At 43.7% G+C, this 27591-nt stretch overlaps 1 protein-coding gene across 6 annotated transcripts in view; it reads left to right on the top strand.

Annotated features, from left to right (window-relative positions):
• Nucleotides 1–27591, top strand: part of Rftn1 (raftlin, lipid raft linker 1) — a 220469-nt gene that overhangs the window by 113076 nt on the left and 79802 nt on the right. For all 6 annotated transcript variants that reach the window (XM_013022176.1, XM_013022172.1, XM_013022171.1 and 3 more), the window contains exon 4: nt 14060–14159. In XM_013022176.1, coding sequence (XP_012877630.1) covers nt 14060–14159 — 100 coding nt within the window. The remainder of the gene's footprint in view (nt 1–14059; nt 14160–27591) is intronic.

Genomic DNA, 27591 nt, shown 5'->3' with positions numbered 1-27591 from the left:
GAGCTTTACAATGTTGGTGGTGGGGGGAGGATTGGGACTGGGGGGGAGGGCAGAGGCTGGGAAGGGATGTAAAGGATAAACAAAGGAGGAGGCTGCAATGCTTGGTAAGAAATGAACGCATTATCCTGCCCATGTAATTGTAACCCCTCTGTACAGTATGTTCACAAATAAAATAAAATAAATTATAAAAAAAGAAAAGAAAATGGACTTTAAGAAGACTTAGCATTGAAGGGAGACCATAGAGGTACTTGAAGTATGATTGTGAGGGGCATTCCTACATAGTATTGGTAACTTAGTTATAAATTATTAAAGTAGGGCTGAGAAGGTGGCTCAGTGGTAGAGTGCTTGCCTTACATGCATGAGGCCCCAGGTTCGATTCCTCAGCACCACATAAGCAGAAAAAGCCGTAAGTGGCACTGTGGCTCAAGTGGTAGAGCACTAGCCTTGAGCTGAAGAGCTGAGGGACAGCGCTCAGGCCCAGAATTCAGGCCCCACAACCACCACCAACAAAAAATTATAAAAGTGTGTTAGATTTTTACATTTATATGTTTACATCTTTTTATAGATCTTGTCTTTTTATATATCTGTCTTCTCTTTGTCAAGAAAGGTAACTCAGTATTTTTTTAGCTAAAGGATGTGTGAAGAGCATTAACAGTGCTGGGTTCTGGAAATGACTGGGACTAATTAAATTTTATGTTTTTAGATACGAATGCAGAAACAGGTGAGAAAGAACTTTGAGATGCCTATAAAGATATTATTAGTGATTTAAATGTTCGTGAGAGTTTGTTCTAATGACTATTTCTCCAGTCTAGCCAACTGTTTTCTGTAATATTTTAAATGGTTGAAAGATGGAACCATTTTGCAAAGAGCAAATGCTATAAATATGATTTAGTGAAGTGCATCTTTCATTTGCTGCCTATTCATCGACCACAAGTTGAAACTTAAAATGGCTACAAAGACTTTCAAAACCAAATTAGGAACTCATATTCATAAACACCTGTTTGTGAGTGTCTGAGAGCGTCTTGCTTCATGCCTGCATGTGTTGAACATTATAATTGATTCCCACAATGTCCTTATGATAGTTGTTTGGTGGTTATTATTTGTTGAAATCAAGGTTTTCTACTCTCGTTCTCTACCCCCAGCCTCCTTGTACTGGGGCTTGTGCTTGGAGCCTGGGTGCTGTCCCTTAGCTTTTTCACTCAAGGCTAGCACTCTACCCCTGGAGCCACAAATCCACTTCCCTCTTTTGTTTTTGGGTGGTCAATTGGAGATGAATCTCATGGATTTTCCTGTTCTGGCTGGCTTTAAACTGTATTTTTGAGTTCTCAGCCTCCTGAATAGCAAGGATTTTAGGCGCGAGCTACCAATGCCCAGTTGAACACAATAATCTTGATCAATAGTCACGTCTTTCATCGTTCTCATCTCTCCCAACCCCACCTATCCCCTTAAATTACCTGGTTCCATTTTTTTCATATGTACATTGACTATTGTGACTGTATTTGCTCACCTTTCCTCTTTCCATTTGTCTTCCCTTACTCCCCTTGACTGCTCCATCTCCTGACAACACATATTTCAGTTTTTTGGTATTCATTTTGTTAAACTATATGTTAGTTGTTCCAAGGAGTTAGTACCATTTCGTTATATATTATTAGCATTAGTTTCTTCCTATCTCAGAATAGAGATGGTGCCTGTGGGATTTGGAGAGCAGGACTGGTCCCCAGCCCCCTTCCCCAGGCTGCTTGCCTCTTTCCTATAGCATAGCTTACTGGAGCTGACATCCTTTCCCAACTATATTACTACAGGGAACACTCCGATCACAGTGTCTTTCTCTTGACCTTCTAAGGTCAACGGTGAACTCCTTGTAGTGAACAGTTACAGGGTTTATCTACCAGGAACCAGCCCATAACTGTAAGCCCCAAGACAGGATGTGGCAGATTTTTCTAGAACAAGTAACACTATAGGATGTTAGACACCTCTGGTGACAGGCGCCCAGTTGTACACAGCATTTTGAGAGTACTGTGGTGACAGTATTGTTGGCACATCTTGCTGTGTCATTTCCAGAATGTTTCGATAGATGCTAAAACCTTTTCAAAAAAGTGACAAATGTCTGTTGGTGAAAGGGGAAGGGGAAAAAAATTAGAAGAAAAGACAGTGACTCAAAGAAGAGGTTTATTCTTCTTGTTTTCTCCCTCAGTTCCTCTGAACTCTGTAGTCAAATTCTTCGGTTGAAAACGAACTTTACAACTTTGGTGGGGGGGGGGAGGATTGAGTGGGGAGGGGGGGGGTGGTGGGGGGTGGGGGGGAGGATGGGAAGGGGAAACAAAGGAGGAGGCTACAATGTTTGATAAGAAATGTACTCACTATCTTGCCCATGTAATTGTAACCCCTTTGTACAGTATTTTCACAGTAAAAAGAAAAAATGCACTGGAATTTGCTCGATTCTTTTATCTCATTTTATTTATTTGTTTATTTATTTATTTTTTGTTGGTCATGGGGCTTGTACTCTGGGCCTGGGCGCTGTCCCTGAGCTCTTCAGCTCAAGGCGAGCACTCTACCTCTTGAGCCAGAACATCACTTCTGGTTTTCTGGTGGTTTATTGGAGATGAGAGTCTAATGGACTTTTCTGGCTTTGCACCACAATCCTCAGATCTCAGCCTCCTGAATAGCCAGGATTACAGGCATGAGCCACCAGTGGTCCAGTTTCTTTCTTTCTTTTCTTCCTTCCTTCCTTCCTTCCATCCATCCTTCCTTCCTTCCTTCCTTCCTTCCTTCCTTCCTTCCTTCCTCCCTTCCTCCCTTCCTCCCTTCCGCCCCTCTCTTTCTTTAAAAAAATTCTATCTTGCTATGTTGCTCAGGCTGGCCTTGCTTGGTCCTTTTTCTAAGCATTGGGATTATAGGGTTCACTACCATATCCACTGAAATATCTCTTTTTTCTTTCTTTTTTTTTTTTTTATGGAGTTTGAACTCGGCTCTTTGTGCTTGCTAACCAGGCACTCTACCACTGAGCCACTCTAGGAGAACTTTTTTGAATTGGCTGTTTTCACGATAGAGTGTTGCTTTATTCCTGGGCCAGTCTGGACTTTGATCTTCCCTTTGTCCTTCCCTTTGTCTCTGGGATAACAGATGTGCACCCCTGCATCCAGCCATGTGCTTTTCTGCGGCTTGGGTGTCACCATGCCCGGTGTGTGTGTCACCATGCCCAGCCATTGGTTGAGATAGAAACTTTGTGAACTTCCTTTTTTTGTGCCAGAACTGGAGCTTGAACTCAGGGCCTGGGCATTGTCCTTGAGCTTTTTTGCTCAAGGCAAGCACTCCACCACTTGAAACACTTCTAGCTTTTTGCTAGCTAGTTGGAGGTAAGAGTCTCACAAAGTTTCCTGTCCAAGGCTGGTTTCAAACAGTGATCCTTAGATCTCAACCTCCTGAGTATCTAGGATTATAGACATGAACCAAGGCACCCATGAACCTTGTGAACTTTCTTTGGGTTTGTGTTGAACCATGATCCACCAATCACTGCCTCTTATTCTAGTATTACAAGCTTGAGCCCCTGTGCTTGGCTTCAAGTATTTTTTAATCTTCACTATAAGGGGAAATTTTAATTCTCATTTTTGCAGATAAGGTTTATTTTGCACAGGATTATACAATTTTTTATTTTTTGCCGGGCTTAAACTCAGGGCCTGGGCACTGTCCCTCAGCTATTCAGCTCAAGGCAAGAGCTTTACCACTTGAGCCATAGCACCATTTCTGGTTTTCTGAGTGATTTATTGGAGATAAGGTCTCACAGAGTTTCTTGTCTGAGCTGCCTTTGAACTGCGATCCTCAGATCTCAGCCTCCTGAGTAGCTAGGATTACAGGCGTGAGCCACTGGCACCCAGCTGATTATACAAATTTTGATAAATCCTTTTCCTGTTGTTCTGATAGCATCTTCAGAAGCAATAGTTTACTTCATTCCTCACAATCACCACCAGTTGCAGGGACAACAAACACCTAAAATCTTTCCTACCCTTCCATTAGCTCTACAAAAGATCTTAACTAAATTCTCACTTCTGCTCCCCTAAAATACTCTTCCTTCCTGTGTCATACACAAGTCTTGCATGCTTTGTGTTAGCATCTGCTGTCCAGCACCACCTGTCTCTCACCTTTGTCAGAATGGAGATTTGTCCTTTACAACCTCTGATCTAGCACCAGAGAGTCTTCCACCACATATTCATTCTAATAGTGAAATAATGCACTCATTCCTCCATTAGTTCATGATTGCTGACTGATCCCACTGGGTAACAAGTAACCCCTATCTTCATGAACCTTTTGCTAAATTGACCTATTCATTATTTCCATATTAGAGCTCATGCTTAGTCTCCTTTAATAAATTTCTGTTCTCAGTTTCTACGGTGCCCTTTAATTCATTGTCCCATGACTAATTTCTACATAGCCTTAATGACTTAAGTCATATGTTCCTTTTCCTGATCTCTGGCCCTGGAAATAATTGAACTCTCACAGTATAGTACTTGTGTTCTTATGGTTTATCTTCCCTTCCAACTATGCTTTTTTTCCTTCCTTCCTTCCTTCTTTCTTTTCTTTCTTTCTTCTTTTTCTGTTGGTTGTAAGGCTTGAACTCTGGGCCTGGGCACTGTCCCTCAACTCTTCAACACAAAGTGAGTGCCCTACCACTTGAGCTACAGCACTGCTTCCAGTTGTGGTAGTTAGAGATAAGAGTCTCATGGACTTTCCTGCCCAGGCTGGCTTTGAACCAGACTCCTCATATCTCAGCCTCCTGAGTAGCTAGGATTACAGATATGAGCCACTGGCGCCCAGCTCCAACTATGCTTTTCTTTTTTTTTGAGGGGGGGGGTCTGGTCATGGGACCTTCACTCTGGGCCTGGGCGCTGTCCCTCAGCTCTTCAACTCAAGGCTAGCACTCTACCTCTTGAGCCACAGCGCCACTTCCGGCTTTTTTATTTTTCTGCTTTATGTGGTGCTGAGGAATCGAACCCAGGGCCTCATGCATGCAAAGCAAGCGCTTTCCCAGCCACCTTCCCAGCCCTCCAACTATGCTTTTCTTGAGGAGAGAATCTAGTGAATGCTTTCTGTTCCCTCAATGCCCTCTGTTCCTTCTGTGGTGAAGCTGGTGATAGATGGATAAATTAATAAATAGATCTTCGGTTTTATTAATTATAAACAAGTTAGTGGAAATAGATAGAGTCTTCTTTCTCTTATTGATAAGTCTTTTCAGATCTGTTGTTCATTTCTGGCCCTAGTATTTCCTTTTTGTTATTCGTCCTGAGGCTTGAACTCAGGGCCTAGACACTGTCCCTGATCTTTTTTGCACTCTACCACTTTGAGCCACAACTCCACTTTGGTTGTCTGGTTAATTGGTGACAAGAGTCTCCATCTGGACTGGCTTTGAACTGCAGTTCTTAGATCTCAGCTTCCCAAGTATCTAGAATTACAGGCATGAGCCACTAGTGCCCAGCCCTAGTATTTATTTTTTATTGTGAAAATACTGTACAGAGGGGTTACAATTACATGGGCAAGATAATGAGTACATTTCTTTTTTAAAAAATTTTATTTTATTTTATTTGTGAAAATACTGTACAGAGGGGTTACAATTACATGGGCAAGATAATGAGTACATTTCTTTTTTAAAAAATTTTATTTTATTTTATTTGTGAAAATACTGTACAGAGGGGTTACAATTACATGGGCAAGATAATGAGTACATTTCTTATCAAGCATTGTTGCCTCCTCCTTTGTTTCCCCTTCCCATCCTCCCCCCCGCCCCCCCCCCCCACCAAAGTTCGTTTTCGACATAACTACTTGTACATCTCATTGTTGCAATGGGTCCACCTGTATCCCTATTGAAACGAATTGTTTTCCCCCTTCCCCTCCACAAATTATACCGACATGAAATACAGTGATAGCAGGGGTTATATGTGGGGGAGGGACATACAAAGCAACAAAGAAATCATCTTATAAATATGTTAGAAACAATCGCATGAAAGAAAAAAAACATTTGAATACATATAGCCCCAGTATTTCTTAAAAAACAAAAACTCATTCTGGTTATTCTATGAATCTGGTATTATTTTGAAAGGGAAAAAAATGTCTTAAGATTTCTTCCTGATCCTAGAGATAAAGAATTTGTTTCTGTTAACTGACATTTAATAAGTGTTTTCTAGTTGGAGAAGTTCCTAGTAATCTAAATTTATGTTTGCTGCTCTTTGTTACGATTATTTCTAAATAAAGCAGAACTAACCTTATTGATGAACTGCATATTCCTTCTTCTTCCCTCTTCCTTCCTCTTCTCCCTTTCCCACTCTTCCCTTCCCTCTCTACCTTCTCTCTCTCTCCACACTCCCTGTTGGTCCTTGGGCTTACACTCAGGGCCTGCGCCCTGTTCCTGAGCTTTTTGCTCAAGGCTAGTGCTTTACCGCTTGAACCCCTTACTTCTTCTTCTGGCTTTTTGATTGTTCATTGGAGATAAGAGTCTCACAGACTTTCCTGATAGGGCTGGCTTTGGACCACAATCCTTAAATCTCAGCCTCCTGAGTAGGATTACAGGCATGAGCCACGGGTGCCCATCTGCACATTCTTTTTTTATAACTGAAATTTAAGCTATGCCTAAGTGTTCTAGAAAATGAAGAGTTGTTAATACTCTGGTCTTTGAAGTGTTCTAATGGCCTTATGTGTTGAAGTGTGATCTATCACATGTTTATTATTTAAAAATAATATGCACTTGCACCACAGCACCACTTCCAGCCTTTTCTAAATAGTTCATTGTAGATGAGAGTGTTATATACTTTCTTGCTGGCTTCCAATCACGATCCTCAGATCTTAGCCTCCTGAGTAGTTAGGATTGCAGGCATGAGCCACAGACACCCGGTTCAGATTTTATTTGGATTTCACCTTTTTTCTATTTGTTTCTTTTTTCCATCCCAAAGTGCCAGTCTGCATTTACTTATTGCATACTGGTGGCTTTTGAGACTTAGCCAGCTCCCTGTTAGCTGCTGTGGCTTCTAGTACTCAGAACCACTGTGCCGTTCAGCCTTGCTAATACCATGTAGCTCCACTTTTAAGAATTTGATTCATTTTGTCTTTATTCTTGGTGATCAACATAGCACATCTCATCCTTCTGTTCCTCCTTGCTTTGAGAAAAATCCTTTTGGAATGTCTTGGGCTAAATTCCCCTCAACTCTTCATTGCCTTGGAGGATATGATGTAAGGTGGGTCAGAGCTCTTCAAGTTTTCCCAAGGTTATTTATTTTTTGTGCCAGTACTGAGGCATGAATTCAGAAGCTGTGTGCTCTCACTTGCCTTTTTTAGCTCAAGGCTAAGCCAAGATAACGGTCCCACAGATATATCTGCCTAGGTTGGCTTCAAATTGTGATCCTCAGATCTTAGCCTCCAGCTAAAATTGCAGATGTAAGCCACCAGTGACTGACTCCTCCAAGGTTATATCTGAAAAATATCCCAGTAGCACCATGACAATTTGATTTTTCAAGGACCCCCAGCTATTCTAAACCACACTGACATATTAACTTGACAGTTTAACAGGATAATCATACATTAATGGTAAACATATTTCTTCGTACCTGTTTCTGTAGAATGGGTCTCTTTTTAAATTTCAAGAGGATAAGTATATGATTTGAGACAGAATGGCCCCAAAGGCTCATGTGTAGAAGTCTTGGTTGGCAGCTGAGAGAGTTTGGGGAAAGTAATTGGAACACAAGTGCTCCATCTTAATCAGTAGATTCACCTTTGAGTGATTAATAATTTGTGGAATACTGGCATTATCAGGAGGTGACAGAAATGGGAGTTGAAGCCTAGTAGGCTGCTGGTAGGGGCGGGGGTGGGTGTCTTGAAAGGGTGTAGCTTGCCCCTGGTCCCTTCCTTTCTGGAACTCTATTTCCTGTCCACCATGAGGTGGGCAGCTTTGCTCTACCATACCATTATGTTCTTCTGTCTCATTATGGCCCAGAAACAATGGAACCAAGTAACCATGGGCTAAAACCTCTGAATCTGTTGACAAATAAATCTTCCCTCTTTTTAAATTGTTTACTTTCAGGTATTTTATCACATCAACAAACACTAGCACAGTATGTAAACTGAAGAGAAAATTGTAAATTTGTTCATGAAAGCAATTTGACAGACTAACTCATAGCCTTCTCTGTGACATACTTCCTGAAATTGATTTCTAGAATAATAGATCATAGCTTTTTTCCCCCTTCTACTCTGGTGATTCCATCTTTGTTGCCTTTGCTGTTTTTTCTTCTTTCTTCCTAACCTTTCCATGGGAGAAGGTCTCCAGTCTCAGTCCTTGACGCCTTTCCTTCCTCACTAGTGGAGATACCACTTAGTCTCACACTTTAAATATCATTGGGATACTGATGACTTTTAGATTTACATCTCTAGACATTTCTCCTAAAGTCCAAACTTGAATACATTCTCAGCTCTCTACCAGACTCCTCCACCCTCATGTCTGCTGTTCTATCAAATTCAATCAATCTAATTGTCCATCTTCCCCATCATAACTGTGGCAAATTCATCTGTTCTCTCAGTTGCTAGGGCAACAATCCTTGGCATTATCATCACTTGCTTTCATATCCTACAACCTGTCCACATGAAAACGGTGAAGATTCTTCCTTGAAATAAGTCAGAATCCATCTCTTACCACTGGGAGCTACACAGTTAACAGTCCACTTGAGTCACTGGCATCTCCTCACTGGCTCATTGAGGTTGTCTCATAGCTGCCCTCTGCAGCCAGATGGATCCTTTTTTAAAATAAATCAGATCATGCCTAGTCTGTGTTCAGGGCCCTTCAGAACTTCCCATGTTTGCACTGTGGCCTGTAAGGTTTACATTATCTGGTTCCCATGGATTCCTCTGATAGTAAAAGACACTGAAGTTGAGAATTCAAGTAAATTTCCCCAAGGCTCCCAGCTGGAATATGGAGCAAGCACATCTAGTTAGCTCTAGAATTCACAGCCTTTAGCTCTTAAATCTAGGGAAATGTGTACAGTTAGGGATTGAGAATAATGAAGACAGCTAGGTGCCGGTGGATCACGCCTATAATTATGCCTTCTCAAGAGGCCAAGATCTGAGGACTGTGGTTTGAAGCCAGCCCAGGCAGGAAATACCCAGGCCCTGAATTCAGTACTGGTGTTATAAAAAAATCTTTTAAAAGAATAATACTATTTGAGCTCTCCATAGATTCTATTATACTTTAGTTAATTCACTTGTAACTGCTTACATACCACCCAGTGTGTTTACTTAACAGATTTATAGGCACATTCTGGCTACTACAAATGAGGGAAAACATGCAACTGTTGTTTTTCTGGACCTGGCTTACTTCACTTAATATACCAGGAAATGGGTACTTGCAAGAGTGGGGGTGGGCCCAAGGGGAGAAGTGTAGACGAATGATTAGGGGAGGTGGGGAAAATACAGTCAAGAATTCATTATATATACCAGGGAAATTGGAAAAATAAGGGAAGGGGTGGGTTGAAAAGGGGTGAAAATGTTGAAGGGATGTCACAGATAAAGATGTATTGTATATAAACTGCTTTATTAAATGGCAAAATATTGGAGTATATCCTACAAAAATTAAAGTGAGGGAAAGGGGGGTTGGGAGGGGTAGAACTGTAGAAAGGAGTGACATTGATCGAGATGCACTGTATTCATAAACTGCTTTGTTGAATGGCAACTCTAGCTTACAACTACTTAAAGATAATAAAAATGTTTTTAAAAAATTATGAAGACATGGGGCTGGGAAGGTGGCTTAGTGGTAGAGCGCTTGCCTTGCATGCCTGAGGCCCTGGGTTCGATTCCTCAGCACCACGTAAGAAAAAAGAAAAAAGCCAGAAGTGGCGCTGTGGCTCAAGTGGTAGGGCGCTAGCCTTGAGCTGAAGAGCTGAGGGACAGCGCCCAGGCCCAGAGTTCAGGCTCCATGACCGGACCCCCCCCTCCAAAAAAATTATGAAGGCATGTAATTCATAATTTACCATCAGCCCTGCTCTTTTCAGAGAGTCATTCCTTTTCTTTGTTTCTTTTTTATGAACATTACTGAGTTTTGAATCCAGCATTTCGTACTTCCTAAATGAGTGCTCTCACTACCGATCCACACATCCAGCCCTGAGTTTTGTTGGTTACTTTTGAGCTAGAAGCAGCTTTCCATTGAGAAGGAGTCCCATGAACATTTTTCTGCCTGGGCTGGTCTTGAACTTCAGTCCTAACAATATCTTCCAAGTAAGGATTATAGGTATGTCCAGTGGTACCTTGACGTTTTTGTTATAATTTCAGCACATATTTCTCTGTCTGGTAGTTTTTGTCCCTTGGTCCAGGGGATGTTCGGTGGTTTCCCAGGTCCATTCTTCAGGACTGGGCACTCACATGGCCTTTTGTGACACATAACTGGTATTTCCCCTCCCCTGCAGGGGGGTGGCCTGTGCTTGTTTATTAGGGGGTTGCATTTTAATACATCTCCTCTAGAATGACTAGATAGTATCTGGTCTCTTGTGTTGAAGGCCTTTGGGTAGCCAGGCGCTGGCCCATGGTGGCCCCACTGGGAGACATTGACTTCTCTCTCCCAAGGTAGTTGCTGGGGATGCAGAACATTTGTTGCTGAAAGAGGCTGCTCTCAGGTTTGACTGGATCATGTGGGTGTGAGTATCCATTTGTCAACCAATGAGAGGCCTATTCTGAATACAAAGCTCCTTTGTCTTCTTCATCCTTGGAACTGAAGTAGCTTTTTTTTTTTTTTTTTTGCCAGTCCTGAGGTTTGAACACAGGACCTGGGCACTGTCCCTAGACTTCTTTTTCTCTAGCACTGTACCACAGCACCACAGCACCATTTCCAGCCTTTTCTGGTTATGTGGTACTGAGGAATCCAACCTAGGGCCTCATGAATGCTAGGCAAGCACTCCACCACTGAGCCACATTCCCAGCCTGAAGTAGCTTTTTATGCTCTGTAATATGTTGTGACAAATGTAGCAGCTCAGAAGAACATGTATTTATTCCCTTGAGATACCTGTAGTTTATCTGGCTTCGCTGTTCAGGATCCCAACAGGCTGTAGTGTTGGTGTTGGCTGGGGCTGTGGTCTCATCAGAAATTCAGCTGGGTAAAAGTTACCTCCGAACTCCCTCAGGTGTTGGCAGAACTTATCTCTTGCACTCAGAGGACTGCTCTCTTCCAGCTGTTGGTCAGGGGCTGTCCACATTTCTTTGCCATAGGACACTCAATGTCATGACAGTGTCCTTCAAGCCAGTGAGGGATCTCTAGCTCCAGCCTGCAGGATAGAGTCTTTTAGAGCCTAATACAATTACAGGATGTTCCTACTATCTTGGCTATATTTACTGAGTTCAAGTGAGCCACAGGTCTTGCCCCAAAACCTGTGGAGGCTGGGGAGTCAACTCTTAAAGGCTTTTCCACTGTTCCTGTATTTCCTCAATTCACCGTGGGTTTAAGATCCAAGAAACAGTAGGCAAAGGTAATTTTCTTCACGGTTCATCTTGAAAAGTCCTAATGCCTTTTCTTGTCAGTCCTTTGTCTTCCTTTCGTTCAGATGTAGCTGAGTTAATTATTGGGTGAAGTGAACCAGAGCTGCCATTCTTGTTACAGAATTTCTTGTTCCAGAACCAAAAGGGTACTTACTAGATTCTGTGCTAATTCTTTATGATTCCTTTTGAGTGTGAGCTGTGGATTGTTTATAGACTCCACTTCACTCATCTTAGGAGTGTTTCATTGAGTCGCTAGTGTTCATTTGTCTTAAATAATTACAGTTTTTCCAGTCTGAATCACTTAAAACTGCATTGGCTATTTATAAGTAACCTTGGATAGCCTGATATTAGTTTCCACGTGATAGAGAGCTGGGATTTTGTGTGTGTGTGTGTGTGTGTACCAGGGTTTGAACTCAGGGCCTCAGACTTGTTCTGCTTGCTTGTTTATCTGACGCTCTACCATTTGAGCCATGCCTCCAGCCAAGAATTTTACTGGTTAACTGGAGATGGACTCTCCTGGACTTTTCTGCTGGAAATGGCAACCAGCACCTGGGGTAGGATTTTACATTTTAGAAACTCCATTCCCTTACCCCTTTCATTGCTTTTTAAGACCCCTGTAATACCTATGACAGTATGTCTTATCAGGTCTTCTCTTTTGAAAGTCTGGATCTTCTGTTGTTTTTATGGGGAGGACTGAGAATATGAATCTCATCTCTGACCAAGTGTTAAGATAGTGGCTGAGGTACAGAGTTTGTTTTATTCTGTTAAGATTCATTTAATCCAGGTTGACTGGCTTGAAATCAATTTATTCTTTTGCATTTCAAACATATGTGCCTCATTACGCTACCCCAGAAAGGATATGTAAAAGGGAAAAAGAAAATTAAAATAAGCTATTGAAGTTTGCTTACCGAACCACAGTGTCACACCTGGGAAAACCAAATCCTCTTTAATTTTTTTTTCACTTTCAAATTTCATGTAAATCTTACCCAGCTGGTTAATGATATCATAAATTGCTTTTAACGCTACATAAGAATCATAGAAATTCATTTTTAAAGTATTATGACAAATATGCGTTTAGAAACCAGGGTAAGATGACGTGTGTATCTCGGGGTATGGTATGAAATCCACTTGCAAGATGGCCTGGCCTGGTCAGGGCCCCCTTTGTGAGTTCATAAGGGGCCAGGAGTTTCCCCACATACCTCGGCCCTTCATGGAAGGGCTGTGTGTGAGGAGTGAGCCTGTACTTTAATGTCTGCTCCTCACAAGTAGCCACACTTAAGCACATTCCCTTGATTTCTACTTGGGTCTTATTCCCTAGGCCAGGTTGGGCCAAGGAATCCCCTTCAATTCCCAACATCACGTGGCCTCTAGAAGTTCCCCAGTCCTACCTTAACGTCACACAGAGAAAGCGACAAAAGAATTTTTACACTTTAGAATGTAAAGGGATGATGTGATGGGTGGTTTTTCCCTTTGGGGATTGCCATATCACAAGCATGTCTGGACAGAGGGAACTTGGGGAGCAGCCCACTGCTGCAGGTGGCCGGGCTGGGCAGGGCCTTCCTTCAACCTGTCACCTTTCGTTCCAGCCTCTTTCCCCAGAACTTCTGCTTTCAGTTGCTCTGAGCTTCTGTGAAACTTCTTTAATTTGGATCTATCGTGCCAGATGGCAAGATCTTTAAAAAGGGACGAGTCGTTTTAAAGTCTTTGAAAAAATGAATCTTTGAATTGTGATAGATGAATATATTCTATTCATTAAATAGTGAATAAAATTGGAGAGTACAACTAAAGTCAGTCATAATCATTCTCCATACCAGCCCTGGTTTCCTCAGGCCCTCCCTATTCCCAGACATAACTGTTGTTAACGGCTTGTGTGTGTGAGAGTGTGTGTGTGTGTGTGTGTGTGTGTGTGTGAGAGAGAGAGAGAGAGAGAGAGAGAGAGAGAGAGAGAGAGAGAGAGACAGTATGCTGCTAGTTCTTTGCCTGTGTCTGTCAATGGAAAATATGTTACTGAAGTGAGTGTTGTATATGTGTGTTCTGTGTGAGCCATATTGTCCTAAGCCTATAATTCTATAATGATGTATTTTACATGAAGATCAGATGTCTTGGAAACTCTTCTCCCGTCTCCCTTCCCTTCTATCCTTCCCCGTTTCTCCTCTTTTCTCTCCTCTTTTCTCTCCCTCTCTCCCTCTCACTTCTGCCTTCCCTTCTTTCCACCTTCCTTCCCTTCCACTTCTTCTACCCCATCTCCTGTTTCTTCCTTCTCCCTCTCCCCTTCACCTCCTCCCCTTAATAGGATCTTTGTATGTAGTCCAGTCTGGCCTCAAACTCTCAATCCTCCTGCCTCAGCCTCGAGAGTACTGAGATTACAGGCATGTGCCATCATATTCAGCCTTCTTAGAGGTCATTTGATGACCTCTTCGCATTCTCTCTCATAAATGATTTTTCAGCAGTGTTGCTTTTAACATCTACTTTCAGAACAGATTTTGGGGTTTTGTCTAATATCCAGTGATTCCTTTTTTAAGAAAATTGTGGACAATTTCAATCCTTGTGTGTTTTCTCTCTTCAGATCTCAGAAAACTGATCTTCACAATGAAGACTACATCTTGGAATTAGATTGCTGTTCCTCCTTAGACCACCAAAAACTCATCCCAGACTTCGTTAAGAAGGTGAGCATTGAGATTAGGACCTAGTGAGACAGGTCGGCAGAGCGTGTGCTCAAGTGGACATAGGTGAGTGAGTGGGTTTGGGTGTCAGCTACACATCCAGGTGCTTCGGATGGAGGGTAGAAGGTAGAGTGGAGCTGTGACAGCTGTGGCAAGGGCCTCTTCCCACATGTCATTCAGGCTGGAGCTGACTCTGGAGCAAGGTTGTCTTTCCCTCTTCCTCTCAGGCTGGAGGGCCTCTCCCGTCTTGTGGCGCCGGCATGGTATTACCAGCTAACGGGCCTGCAGGCCAACTGGTGGGGCTCTGCCCCTCGCTCAAGGTGGTCTGACTTTCCCCACCAGATGCCACCTTCTCCTGGAGCCTCCTTCCTTTCCTATCATGGGGATGTGCCAGAGTCACATGCTTCTGGCATGTAAATGTACCAGGAAACAGTGACTAGTGGAGGGAAATTCATATCTCCCAGACATGTGTCTGGTTCTGAGATTCATGTCATACCACATGTGTCTTGGTGCTACATTGTGGGGTTTATTTGAGTTTCAGTATGATGTTTCAGTGGTCTGAGGCTGACTTCTGTTTTCATCTGATCTTGTGCTCCCTCAGTCTTTCAGCATACTGCTCTGTGTCACTTGTTGGCGATGGGATCTGAGACAGCGTCACTAGAGTCACAAGGTGGTTTCCAGAGGCCACTAACCCACTGATGTGGTCTCTTGATGCAGCATGAGACGTAGGAGGCTGCTGTAACATAATGGGACTTGGGGTTAACAATAGGCTTTTCTTTTTGGTGCCAGTACTGGGGCTTGAACTCAGGACTTAACACCTTTGCTTGACTTTTTCTGCTCAGGGCTGGTGCTCTTATCACTTGAGCCATATTTCCACTTCTGTCTTTTTACTGGTTAATTGGATATGAGTCTTTCATATTTGTTTGCCCAGGCTTGCTTCAAACCTTGATCCTCAGATCTCAGCATCCCACAATATACTTTAAAAAAAACTAATATAAGACCATTCTGAAATAAAGATAACAATCATAGTGAACTGAGTACATCAGCCAATAACTGGTCTTTCTTTTCAGGCTCTATTTGCAACATGAGTGTATGGGATCTAGTTTTTTGGGACTGGACATGCAGTAGGTCTGTTTATACCACCAACCTCACAGACACAGGGGTCACACTCTGCACTGTGAAATTGTGACAGCTACAATGTCGTAGGTGATAGGAATCATTCAGCTCCATTGTCTTTTTACAGTCTCTGTAGGGGACAAACAGTCTGTCATAGGTAGAGCCTGGCTATAATGCTCAATCCCCTTACCCCATACAGGTGGCTGTGGTGCACTTGAGATCTAAACATCCAACTAGTAAGTTGGATGGTAAATCTCATTGGCTGTCAATGTTGGGGTCAATAATAGCACTAGGTGCTGGGATATAGGGAACAAGCCAGCCTCAGTTCTTTCTTCATGTTGTCACAAATGGCAGGCAGTCTTTGAAGATAAACATTGCTAGCTGGGAAACAGCTGGAAGGATGTGTGAATGGTCCCTCAGGAGGATGCTTGAGTGGATCTTGGAGGGGTGAGGGGGCGTGGTGCTGACACAGCCACACTGGGCCAGCTTGGGGATCCTCTACATAGAGGGAGCAGCATGTGTGAGGATCTGAGGTGGGAGGGGTTGTCTAGGGTTGAAACCAGGTTTTTAGATCCAGTCCCAGTATCCGGGGGTCCTGTTAGACCTGGCCAGTTGCCTCCATATGCCAAATAGACATGTTGAAGGGCAGAGAAAGGAGATTCATTATATGGGAAGCCAGCACTTCAGTATAGCTTCAGCCATTTTCAGAAGTACAGATACTGTCTTTAGGTTAGATAGGGAGAATTGAGGGCAGGGAACGAGAAAGGTATGTAATTAAAATAGTCCCAAGTCACAGCTATGGCTTGGTTGGTGATTAGCTCAGTCTTTGTCCCAGAAGGAATTTCAGACAAATTATTACTTTATTACTGGAATGGAACAGGAACAAGGTAGTCTCCTGAAGTTTTCATTATTTATTTTCTGTAATAGGAAGAAGATATTGCTTGTATGAGGGCAGTTTGTTTTCCACACAAGCTTGCTTCTTGTGAATTTGGTCTTTCTTGGTGTCCATGGTGGTCACATAGTTAACTGTACCTCAGATCGAAGGCCACAGATAAAAAGGTTGGGGACTTTTAGCTAATTCACAAGACCCAGCAAAAGCATTTTCCTCTTACAGAATCATAAAGTCTTTCTTACAGAATCATAAGAGGAGTCACCACAGAGAGAGAGAGGTAGTAAAGGCCAGAGAGACTCAGGACTCAGATGTCAGTGCAGTGGGAGAAACTTTGCAGAAGAGTGAAATAATAGATTGTCAGGTAAAGGGGTATTCGTTTGTTGGCCCCTTCTTCCTGTATTTACTTATTAGTATTTGGGCCCTGAGACATCCAACCTATCCTAGATGGAAGGAACCAAGATCGCAGAGCAAGAAGATCTCACTGATCAACATTTATGGCAGTTCTGATAGAAGATTGTGCAAATTCTGTCTACTCTGACAGAATGGATTACTTCGAAGGGAGGAGAGGTGGGTATTTTGTTTATACCTACCTCCTTTAGATGTCTGTAGATGAAGGGCCATGTTCTTTGGATTACTGCAAATGCATAACCAGTTTGGGTGGGGTCATCCTAGGGGGAGCATGTAGCTGCTGCTAGGGGCAGATAATGCTGGAAATGCCTTGCACTTAAGTCAGCTGCTTGGAATGGCTGAGGAGTAGGTGGGGGAGACACAGGAAAGACACTCTGTATACTCTGTCCATTATGCTCCTTGTAGGATACATGGGATGGGAGCTTTGGTGTCAACAAAAATCAGATCACTGTATGACTGACATGTTGCTTGTGGCCATATTGAGTGGTTAGGAGGAACTAGGCAGGTTGGTGGGATGCTTGGCTGCTGCGTTCTATAATACTGAGGTGGAAATGGATCTCTGACCCACAGCAGGAAACTTCCACTTACAAGGTTCCTAGAAGACATTAGTCAGGTTTGTTTTACTTCTCTCTTCTCCCAGCATGTTTTCCTCCTACTCCTGTTGTGTGTGTGTGCACATACATGCTTGTGTGTGTATATGTGTATTTGTGCAATAATTTGGTTATATAGCTGTATCTGTATTAGAGTTCTGTGTTCTGAATATGATGTGTTTTAAAGTCCACCGTAGCTAGACTTTAGTGGCTCATGTCTGTAATTCTAGCTACTTAGGAGGCTGAGATCTGAGGATGGAAATTGAAAGCCAGCCAAGATAGGAAAGCCTGTGAATCTCTTTATCTCCAATTGACTACTAAAAAGCTGGAAGCAGAGTACTAGCCTGGAGCAAAAAAAGTTTAAGGATAGCGCCCAGGCTTGGAGTTCAGGCTCTAGTTTCAGCTGCCCTCTCTCCACCCCCCCCCAAAAAAACAGAGAAATAAAAGAAAGTTCGCTATATCATCCTGCTCCTACTGTAGTAACCTTGATTTCACATTAAAAAAACAATTGGATCTAAAAAATAAAAACAAAATTACTGGGTCCAGACAGACTAAATTGCATATAGACTGGTTGCTGGGGCGACCTGAAATTTCTGCTCTGGAGTTTGCCTGCAGGTGTGTACCCCAGTCTCTCACCTCTAAACTGGGGGCTCATGGTCCTTGAGGTCACACCACTCAGCACCTCACATGCATCCTTCCTCCCCGTGCATGAAGGCAGGCATGGATAGCTTCAACATTTATGGCTGCTGCTGCTGCTTGCTGTGGATCTAGTTTCTAGCCCAGTGGCCATGACAACCAGAGAACGGGGACAAAATAATAGGATGAGGTCTCTTCCTCTGCTCATCTGTTCAATTGTTGGACTCTCAAAGAAATGCCACTTCTGGGTTTCAAGAACAGAGGAAACCCAGATGCCCTTCTCCTGTTTCTGAAGGTGGCAGAAATTTTCCTGGGTATAAATGTGTCTTCGGTCAGTACCCAGGTAGAAGACCACAGGGAAGAGATGGATTAAAATCCATTTGTGCATTGTCAATATTTAGTGACTAGCTTAGCTCCTCTGTGTGTGTGTGTGTGTGTGTGTGTGTGTGTGTGTGTGTGTGGTGTGACACTTGTTAATTGCTGTTCGTTTAGGCCAAGATGAAGCTGTGTCACTGGCTGCTACAGCTTGTCGCCATTACTTTTTATATAGGCCATTATTTAGTCTGAAATAATGGCTCCTGTTCCAATGACAAGTAGATTTGTCTTGGGACAAGATGGTAATTAGCTCGTTTGGTCATTGTTCCATCATGCCCGATATGCTCATTCTCTTCTCCATATATGAGAATTGCATTCAAAACGAATAGATTATTCTCTTTCTAAGTAAAATGTCCTGGTATATTGTTTTGCCACTAAATGTTTGAAACGTGCAGAACCTTTGGCTCGAGAACAGTAATAGAAGGAGGGAGAGAGTTCATGATTTCCCACAATTAGGAAAAACAAAGTCATTTGTAATCTGTATCAAGTATAATTAACTGAAGATGCTGTTGTGATTTTGCATAGAGGGCGACCGGCTTCTGGATCTTTCCATGTGGTTTTAGGAGTTCTCTGAGTAAGTCCCCTTGCTAGGCTCTGCTCTCCTCTCATTCCCTGCCGTGCTTAGCCAGCCTGTCTTTACTAAATTCCTTTTGATGGATCACACAACAGTTGATATGCAGAATTATGGGCAGATTTTGGAGAGAGTGTATTTTCTGAGTCCTAGAGCCAAGTGCTCGGGACTGTGAGAGAGACAGGGTCCTTAAAATTCCTTAAGGACTCTGACTTGACAGTTGTCCCAGAGGTAGATGCAGAGCCTGCCTGTGTGGCCTATGGTGGCATTTCCTGTCTTAATTCCCAGGGGATTGTAAAGAAAGAAGAGGAGGTCAGAATGAAGAGCCTGCAGCAGCTCATTCAGAAGAATGTCCAAATTATTATCTGCATTTGTGAGTCTGGCACATTCTCTGTCTTGACAGTGATTCTTTTCAAGAGTCCAAGCAAGTAGGGAAGCTGTGGCCTCTCTTTAGAGAAGGTCCAGGAGCTCAGAAGAGTGAGGGCCTGGCCTGAGGTGGGGGGTGGGGGAGAGTAAGGTGCAAAGGGACTTGGGAGCAGTAGGGTCATTCTTTGGCCTCTTTGGGGAAGGTTCTAGAGAGCTGGGTTGTACAAAGAGGACTCTGCAGAGTGAGGGATTGATGCTGGAGAGGCCCAGGAGCCAGCTAGATGGTGCTGTTTCTGGTGGACAGGAGCATGAATGGAGGTCCAACACTAAGACCGTGCTATGTCCTCTTTGGCTCACATGTGGGATGGACAAAGGGAAAGGAGTGCTGTTCTCAGCAGGGAACTCGTGGAGTAGGGTGAAGCCAGACCATGAGAAGGTGGGTTTCTAGTGTATCAGACAGGTTTACCTTGGAAGATGCAGGGAGTTATTGCAACCCAGGGCAGGAGTGTCCCTCTCTCTCCCTCTCCTTCTCTCTCTTCCTCTCTCTATCTTCTCTCTCCTTCTCCCTCTCTTCCTCTCTTTCTCTCCCTCTCCCCTTCCCTCCTCTTTTCCTTTCCTTTGCTCTCTCATTTCTCTCCCTTGCTCTCTCTTCTCTTTCCCCCTTCTTCCCTTCCTTCCCTTCCACCTTTCTTCCCTCCCTCTCTATCCTTCCCTCTTTTCCCTCTCTCTCTAAAAGAGATACTGTTGGCTCATATTTATGTATTGATGTTTATTTTGACTTAAAATGGGACTCATACCTGATGACTCATGCTTGTAATCCTAGCTACTCAAGAGGCTAATATCTAGAGAATTGTAGTTTGAGGCCAGCCCAGACAGAAAAGTCTTTGAGACCCCCATCTCCATCTCTACAACATTAAATATGATTTTATTTCATGGGAAGAATCTTCGGTGTCAGGCAGATGCTATCTAAAGCACTTGGCATTTGCTATACCCTTAATCCCTATCACTCCTAGGAAGGCTTATTCTCCTGATAGTTCAGAAACTGTATCTTGCCTATGACCAATGTGACCTACTCATAAACTTGATGCACTTAATGCTGAGGCTTCCGAGTGAGGACAATGGCAGAGGGTCTTCCTGCTCTGTCCAGTGGAGAGAAACCATGGTCAGAAACTTGGTAGTCTGGATTTAGCAAAATACATACCCTTCACACTTCCAAATGGCACTGCCTTTAGCTAAGGAAACAGCAGGTGAATTTTCAGATCTCAGATCTCCTTTTACTGAAGCAGTATTACTGGGATTGTAGAACTCTGCCTGGGGTGCATAAATGACTCATGATTTACTTCCTGGTTGATTATTGAGTATTCAGAGCCTCATTTCTACAAGTACAGTGCAGAGTCTAATTTTAATTAGTGTTAACACGTCAATTCAGAGTGGAGAGAAAATCATGTTAAAAAGGCTTTCCTGCACTTGCTGCCCTCCATCTATCCCCAAATCAAGAGATGTGACAGTTTTGAAAAGCAAAAGTGGTAAGAGCCAGGCTCCAGTGGCTCATCCCTATAATCTTAGCTACTTAGGAGGCTGAGATCCGAGGATTGCAGTATAAAACCAGCCTGGACAGGAAAGTCTGTGAGATTCTTACCTCCAGCTAACCAGCATAAACAAAAGGCTGAAAGAGGATCTGTGGCTCAAGTAGTAGAGCACCATCCTTGGGTGAAAAAGTTAAAGGACAGGTCCTGTGTTTAAGCCCCATTGTACTGATATACAAGCCCAGACAGCCAGACACAGACACACACACACACACACACACATACACACACACAGAGTGATAAGAGTTCAGAGGGGGCAAAAATTGAGGAAATCTTAGAGCTGAGGGTGTTACTGGAGTAGAGGAAAAGTGAGCTAGAAGCTTACTGGGGTGGGGTGGACAGAGGTCCCTGCTCCATTTGCACAACTCAGTAAATGTTTATCAAGTCAGTGGAGAGCTATGAGAAGAAATGTGAAGGAAGAATCACATTGCCTACTCTGTCAGAGAAGGGAAGAGAGGACCCAGAGCTAACACTGATGACACAGGCCTGGGGGAGTTCATTCCTAAGGACAGCATGAGGAGCCTTGTGGGGGCGGGGTGGGGCAGGGGAGGCGGGCACAGAGGGCACAAAATTAGTGACAGATCTGTTAGGGGGCCAGGGATACCCTTGAAGGAACATTCTAGAAGGCAGTTATTGTTGGCCTGGAACTGACACTGGGTGCCCTGTGCTCATCTCCAGGTAGTAGCTCATGGTTGCCTGCTTGAAATACAGACCTAGCGTTGCAAATCTGTTGGGCTGGTTAGTTGCCTCTGCTGTGTTTCCAAGAAGCTGACTATGTTTTTATCTTCTCCTTGTGAAAACTTGGCTTTCATTGTGAGTAGGTCTAGATTTCTCAAAATGTGGGGTGCTGGAACTTTCTTCCAGTTCATTATGAAGTGCTGATACTCTTGTAAAGGTCAGAGGAAACAAGGAAACAGGTAGAAGGAAATTTCATTTGTTTTAAATAGGAGAAATGACTGATTTTTTTCGTTTGGGTTTTGGTGATTAAACTCAAGGCCTGGTGTGTACTAGGTAAGAGCACTCTCCCACTTGATCCACACCTGCAGCCCTTTTTGCTTTAGCTATTTTTTGAATAATGGCTTTCGTTTGTGCAGAGGACTAGACTCAGATTCTGGTCTTCCTACCTACGTCTTCTGAGTAGCTGGGTTTAGAGGCTCTGCTGTTGTACACAACTGACTTGTTGAGACTGGACTTTGCTAACTCAGATTGGACTAGCCAATCTGAGTGTTTTTAAAAGCTGAAAGATGTCAGTAGGGAGGGAAGTTTCTGAAATTGAGAGGTAATAAAAGATAAAGGTGGGCACCATAGAGGGGTGGGGTATCTTGTGTTCAGGAATAGGGCACCCCTTCCTTAGAAGCCAAGGAAGGCAGTAAGAAGGTTCCAAGTTTGGATTTCACAGAAGGGTTGAAATGTGGCTTAGAAGCCCATGTTCTTCCAAAGTTTCTCTACTGTTCTGGCCTCCCTTGGTCCTCTGATCTCCTGCTATTTTGATTGGCCCAGGATCCTCCTCTTCTGTCCAGAGAAGTCAGCCAAAGTCATTTTGAGCCCAAGGGAGGAAGCAGTTCATAGACTGGTCAAGATGACTCCCCAGAAAAGAGGATACATTCTTGTGCCTTATTTTCTCCCCTGTTCAGGAATCCATAATGGATACTGGGGTTTAGGGTTCCATCTTGTTTCTTTGGACAGCTTTTCTAGGGCCTGCCATGTTGCATGCCAGGGAATACTTGAGTGAGCTAGTACTGTCCTGCCCTAGTCACAGGACACCTGCAGTCTAGCTGAGGACAGGATGTAGGACAGACGGTCACATGGCAGGTGTGTAATCAAGTAGGTAAGTGCCTGGAGTGGCAAGGGGCTCCCCCCCCACCAGGTTTAAGTGGGAGCTGAGAGTGGTCCCTGAGGGTATGAGGTGGAGGGGTGGGAATAGTTTGCACAAAGGCCATGGGGTGGGAGAGAGAGAGAGAGCATGATTAGGCCATAGAATGAAGCTAGAGAGTTTGCTAGGCTAAGGATATAGGTCTTTATCCAAGTGATGGGAAGGAAACCATTGAAGGATTTGAGGAGGAGCAGAGGATTCTGGGTACATTGCAGAAGGATGAGAATGGCTGTGGTGGTAACCAGAGTGGGGCCTTAGGATGCAGTCATCACACTCCCCTGCTGGGGCAGCTCTTTGTGGAGATTATGGCTTAGTTTAGGTGGTAGCATTGTGGCGGAGGTATGGAGAGCAGGTTGGATTTAAAACATGTTAAGCTAGGCATTGGTGGCTCCTGCCTATAATCCTAGCTACTCAGGAGGCTGAGAAATTAGGTTTGAAATTTGAAGCCAATGCTGGCAGACAAATTAGAGACTCTAATTAAGCAACAGAAAGCTAGAAGTGGAGGTGTGGCTTTAGTGGTAGAGTGCCAGCCCTGGCTCTGAATTCACTCTCCAGTACTGCCCCCTCTTCCCCCACAAAAACCATAATGAATCAGGCTGCCCTCTAGGTTTGGGATCACATGGTGTGGTAGAGACAGAGAGGCAATCAAGACTGTTTGGTTCATGCAGCTGGTTGTATTGGCCCTTTGCTGAGTTTAGGGTAAGTGTAAATCAACCAAGGCTCATACTTGGCTGCAGAAAGTGACTGAAGGATAGTCAAGGAAACTGGACCATGGATGAAATCTCCCAGGAAGCCGTGGGGGAAGGTAGAAAAGAGGAGAGCTGAGTCTGAGGAAGTCCACTGGGCAGAGGAAGCTGACAGGAAGTGGGTGACTAGCGAGGTGCGGGTGGGAGGAAGTGTGGGTGCTGGAGGGTAGAGAAGGCAGCTGATCAACAGAGAGTTGTCCATGCTGCATGCCCAAGGACAAAAAGAAAGTCAGGTGTTCAGGAGTGGCCCTGGAGTCACAGGGACCTCCAAAGAAGCCGTTTTAGTGGCTTGTCCCTTCCTATCCCGTGTTGTTGTCACTGTTGTTATTGTTTTTGCAAGACTTGTTGCAAGACTTGTCTTTGGATTGTAGTGAGAAGTCATTGCCCTCACTCCTCAGAACTCAGGGGTGGCCCTGTATCATTCCCATGACAGGTCTGAAGTGTGATCTTTTCTTTTTAATTTAAAATATTCTTTCTGTCAGATGCTGATGGGTCAGGCCTGTAATCCTAGCTGTTCAGGAGGTTGGGCTCTGAGGACTGAGGTTTGAAGTCAGCCTGGGCAGGAAAGCCCATGGCACTCTTATTTCCATTTAACTCCTAAAAAGTTGAAAGTGGAGGTATGTCTCAAGTGGTAAATCATCAGCCTTGAGTGAAAAGGCCAAGTAAGATCTCAAGGTGCTGAGTTCAAGTCCCAGTACAGGCAAACACACAAAGATATTCTTTCTTTCCATTTGTTCAGTGATCTTCATTGTTTTCAATGTAATTTTTTATTAAGCAAACTGAATTTTAATATGTGGCCAGGGAATTAGAACTGAATCAGGTTAAGCCTTGCCATTTTATGTCATTTTTTTCATATTCACAGCACATACCACATGAAGTAATAATTAAAGAACTTCTAGTTAAGTCAGAAGAAGGAATAAGTTGAGGCCCCTGTGAATGGTGTGGAGACAGGCATGGAACAAAGGTCTGTGGCCTGTGGGCAGCCTGTGGCTCCGTTGTGGTATCTTCTGAGAAGTGCCTACATCTCGGGAAACAGAAACGGCTCCCAGTCCCATGGAGCAGGTCATGACTTGAGGGGATGCGGCAGATACCAAGGGCAGTGGCCCCTCTGTGCCCGTGTGGCCTGGCTCCTTCACTGTCCCCTCAGTGTGACTTTCCACACTCCTGGAAATATATTTTCTATCCCCACTAGTCAGTGGGAACTTGGCACTGAGACTCACACAGCTTTGCTGGAGGCCTGGCCTTTGGGCTGGTTGTAGAGCAGCCTGAGAGCTCTGGAAGGTGACAGTTGGATGGCAGCTTTCCTGTGCCATGGCCATTGACAACTGGATGTTACCCCTGGGACCTATTGAGATGGGTTCCAGAGAAGGCTGGCAGTGCACAAGCTTGGGTATCCACCAGGCTCTGACCCATTTGCCTTTGAGTCCTGCTTGAGCAGGCTGGAAGATTCCTTTGTTGCTCAGATGAAGCCAAAAGGCTTGAAAGTCTAGTTCCTCCTTCCCAGCCAGCAGCTCTTGCATGGATTCTCCCTGGAAGGTTCCTCATTTGAGAGATCCTGTGCCCTGTGTGCCTTGGAGGTATGGGCATCAGAAGGCCTTCAGGAAGTTCCTCTGAGGAGAAACCCACACACATCAAATCAGCACTCCTTGAACTTAAGAGAATTTCCCCTTTCTTTTCTTTGGTATGTCATGGGATAGTCTTTAGAAACTAATGAGTAATCCATTTGACCATCTGCCAACCATGGAGTGAGACATTTCATATTTCAATTTATTAATTTTCAGCAGTGTTTTTCATATGTATATATTCATTTAAAATTTTATTTTTTATTTAAGGAGTTGTACAAAGGATTTTAATGCAACACGTCGGTGAATATGATGTGTCTTGATCAATATCATTCATCATTCTCCCCTCATCTCTCCCAATCCCACCCATGCCCTCCAATTGCCTGCTTTGATATATGTACATTGGCTATGATGACTGCATTTGCCTACCTTTCATTCATCTGCCCCCCTCATTTCATATTTTTAATTGTATTTATTTTATTGTGTGTATTCATATATGTATGTATGTATAGGTATGTATATGTATGTGTGTATATATTTAAGGTCTGCAACATATTTTGATATATGTAGTGCAGTAATTTCTATAGCATTTTGGTTGCTTTGGAGACCAGTGTAAGGGAAGAAGGATTTATTTTGGCTCATGGCTTCAGGTGGTTTGGTTGCTGGCTGTCTGGCTGCATGTGCTTGGTAGAACATTATACATAGAAGCATGTAGAACAGAAGAACATCACTCATGGTGGACAGGAAGCAAGAAAGGAGGGAAGAAGGGAGGGAGGGCCAAAGGAAAAAAAAGAAGGACCAAGGACAACATATCCCTACCTCTGGGGTGGGAAGGTGGCTCAGTGGTAGAGCGCTTGCCTTGCATGCATGAGGCCCTGGGTTCGATTCCTCAGCACCACATAACAGAAAAAAAAAGCCGGAAGTGGCGCTGTGGCTCAAGTGGTAGAGCACTAGCCTTGAGCTGAAGAGCTGAGGGACAGCGCCCAGGCCCATGACCGGACACCCCCCAAAAGCAAAAAAAAAAAAACTATGTCCCTACCTCCTAGATTCTACCTACTGAAGGCTCCAGAACCATTAGCTAGGAACCAACCATTGTAACAGCTGAGGCTATGGGGAAAATTTTGTATTAAAGCCATAAATCTCATTGAGAAAGTTAATTTGGGGACCGGGAAGGTGGCTCAGTGGTAGAATACTTGCCTTGCTTGCATAAGACCCTAGGTTCGATTCCTCAGCACCACATAAGCAGAAAAAGCTGGAAGTGGCACTGTGGCTCAAGTGGTAGAGTGCTAGCCTTGAGCTGAAGAGCTAGGCCCAGGCACCACGACCAACAACAACAGAAGAAGAAAGTTAATTTGGGGGACTGGGAATGGGCTTAGTGATAGAGTGTTTGCATGCATGTAACCCTGGGTTTGATTCCTCAGTATCACATAAACAGAAAAATCCAGAAGTGGCACTCTTGCTCAAGTGGTAGAGTGCTAGCCTTGAGCAAAAAAGCAGCTCAGGGTCAGTACTCAGGCCCTGACTTCAAGCCCCAGGATTGGCAAAAAAGAAAAAAAGAAAAGAAAGACAGAAAGAAAGAAAGAAGAGAAAAAGAGTAACTTTTCCTCATCTCGCAAAAGCAGAACAAATCTACCCTGTAAATTTGCAGGATACAATGTGTTATTATCACTGTAGCCCTCAAGTTGTACCTTGGATCTCTAGACTTGGGCACACTTTTACCTACAGTTCTCTACTTCCTCCCTCCTTCCCAGGCTGGGAGCCACCATTATATTCCAGTTCTATGTATTTGACTTTGGTTTTCAGGGCTACATGTACATGAGACCACACCGTGCTAGATTTATCTTTCTAGGGCTGGCTTATTTCATTTAACATAATGTCCTACAGGTTCCTCTGTGCTATTACAAGTGGTCTCCTCTTTTGAAGCTGAATTGTATTTCAACATAAGAGATCTATAGATATAGACACACTTATGCACACACGCAAACCTGGCAGGATTTCCTCTATTTTGAAAGTGAGTTACTAATCCTGGCTGCCTCCAGCTGTACCATAGAATCACCATAGAATGAACCAGTATTTCACTGGATTTTTTTTGGACTCACTGAAGCAAGTCTGATTGGCCCCCAATATTTTGTGTCTCTGTGTGTTCTCCTCTTCATCCAGCCCTCTAAGGTGGGGAGGTTTGGAGCAGGACAATTAACGGCCCCTCCTCTCTTTTGTCAGCCTGGAAAGATCTGTGCTTGGCAATGCTGTCACTTCTTGCTGCTTTCATAACAGAGTGCTTTGGATGCACAGTAGAAACTAGGTCAGTTGGATTGGCTGACAGCTGTGGAATCATAGATGGCAGTTGCTTTCTACCTGGATCATTCCCTGATAATTTGATCACCTCTTTCTCTCTAAAAAAAAATGTCCAAATTTCTTAGACATACCACTACCCACCCTCTTCTAATAAAACTTTTTCAACATGGAATGAGTTGCATGCTTTTATTTTTATTTTAGCTTGTGCTGATACTGGGGCTTGAACTTGGCCTGGGCACTGTTCCTTAGCTTTTTTGCTAGAGTTCTACCACTTGAGCCATAGATTCACTTCCAGCTTTTTATTTGGGGGGGGAGGCGGGGTGGTGATTAATTGGAGCTAAGAGTCTTATAGACCTTCTTGCCTAGGCTGGCTTTGAGTTGTGATTCTCAGATCTTAGCCTCCTAAGTAATAGGGTTAT

This window comes from Dipodomys ordii, unplaced genomic scaffold (assembly GCF_000151885.1).
Source record: "Dipodomys ordii isolate 6190 unplaced genomic scaffold, Dord_2.0 Scaffold60, whole genome shotgun sequence".
NCBI lineage: Eukaryota > Metazoa > Chordata > Mammalia > Rodentia > Heteromyidae > Dipodomys > Dipodomys ordii.
The sequence above is the reverse complement of the archived record's forward strand: the minus strand, read 5'-3'. Positions and strand labels throughout refer to the sequence as shown.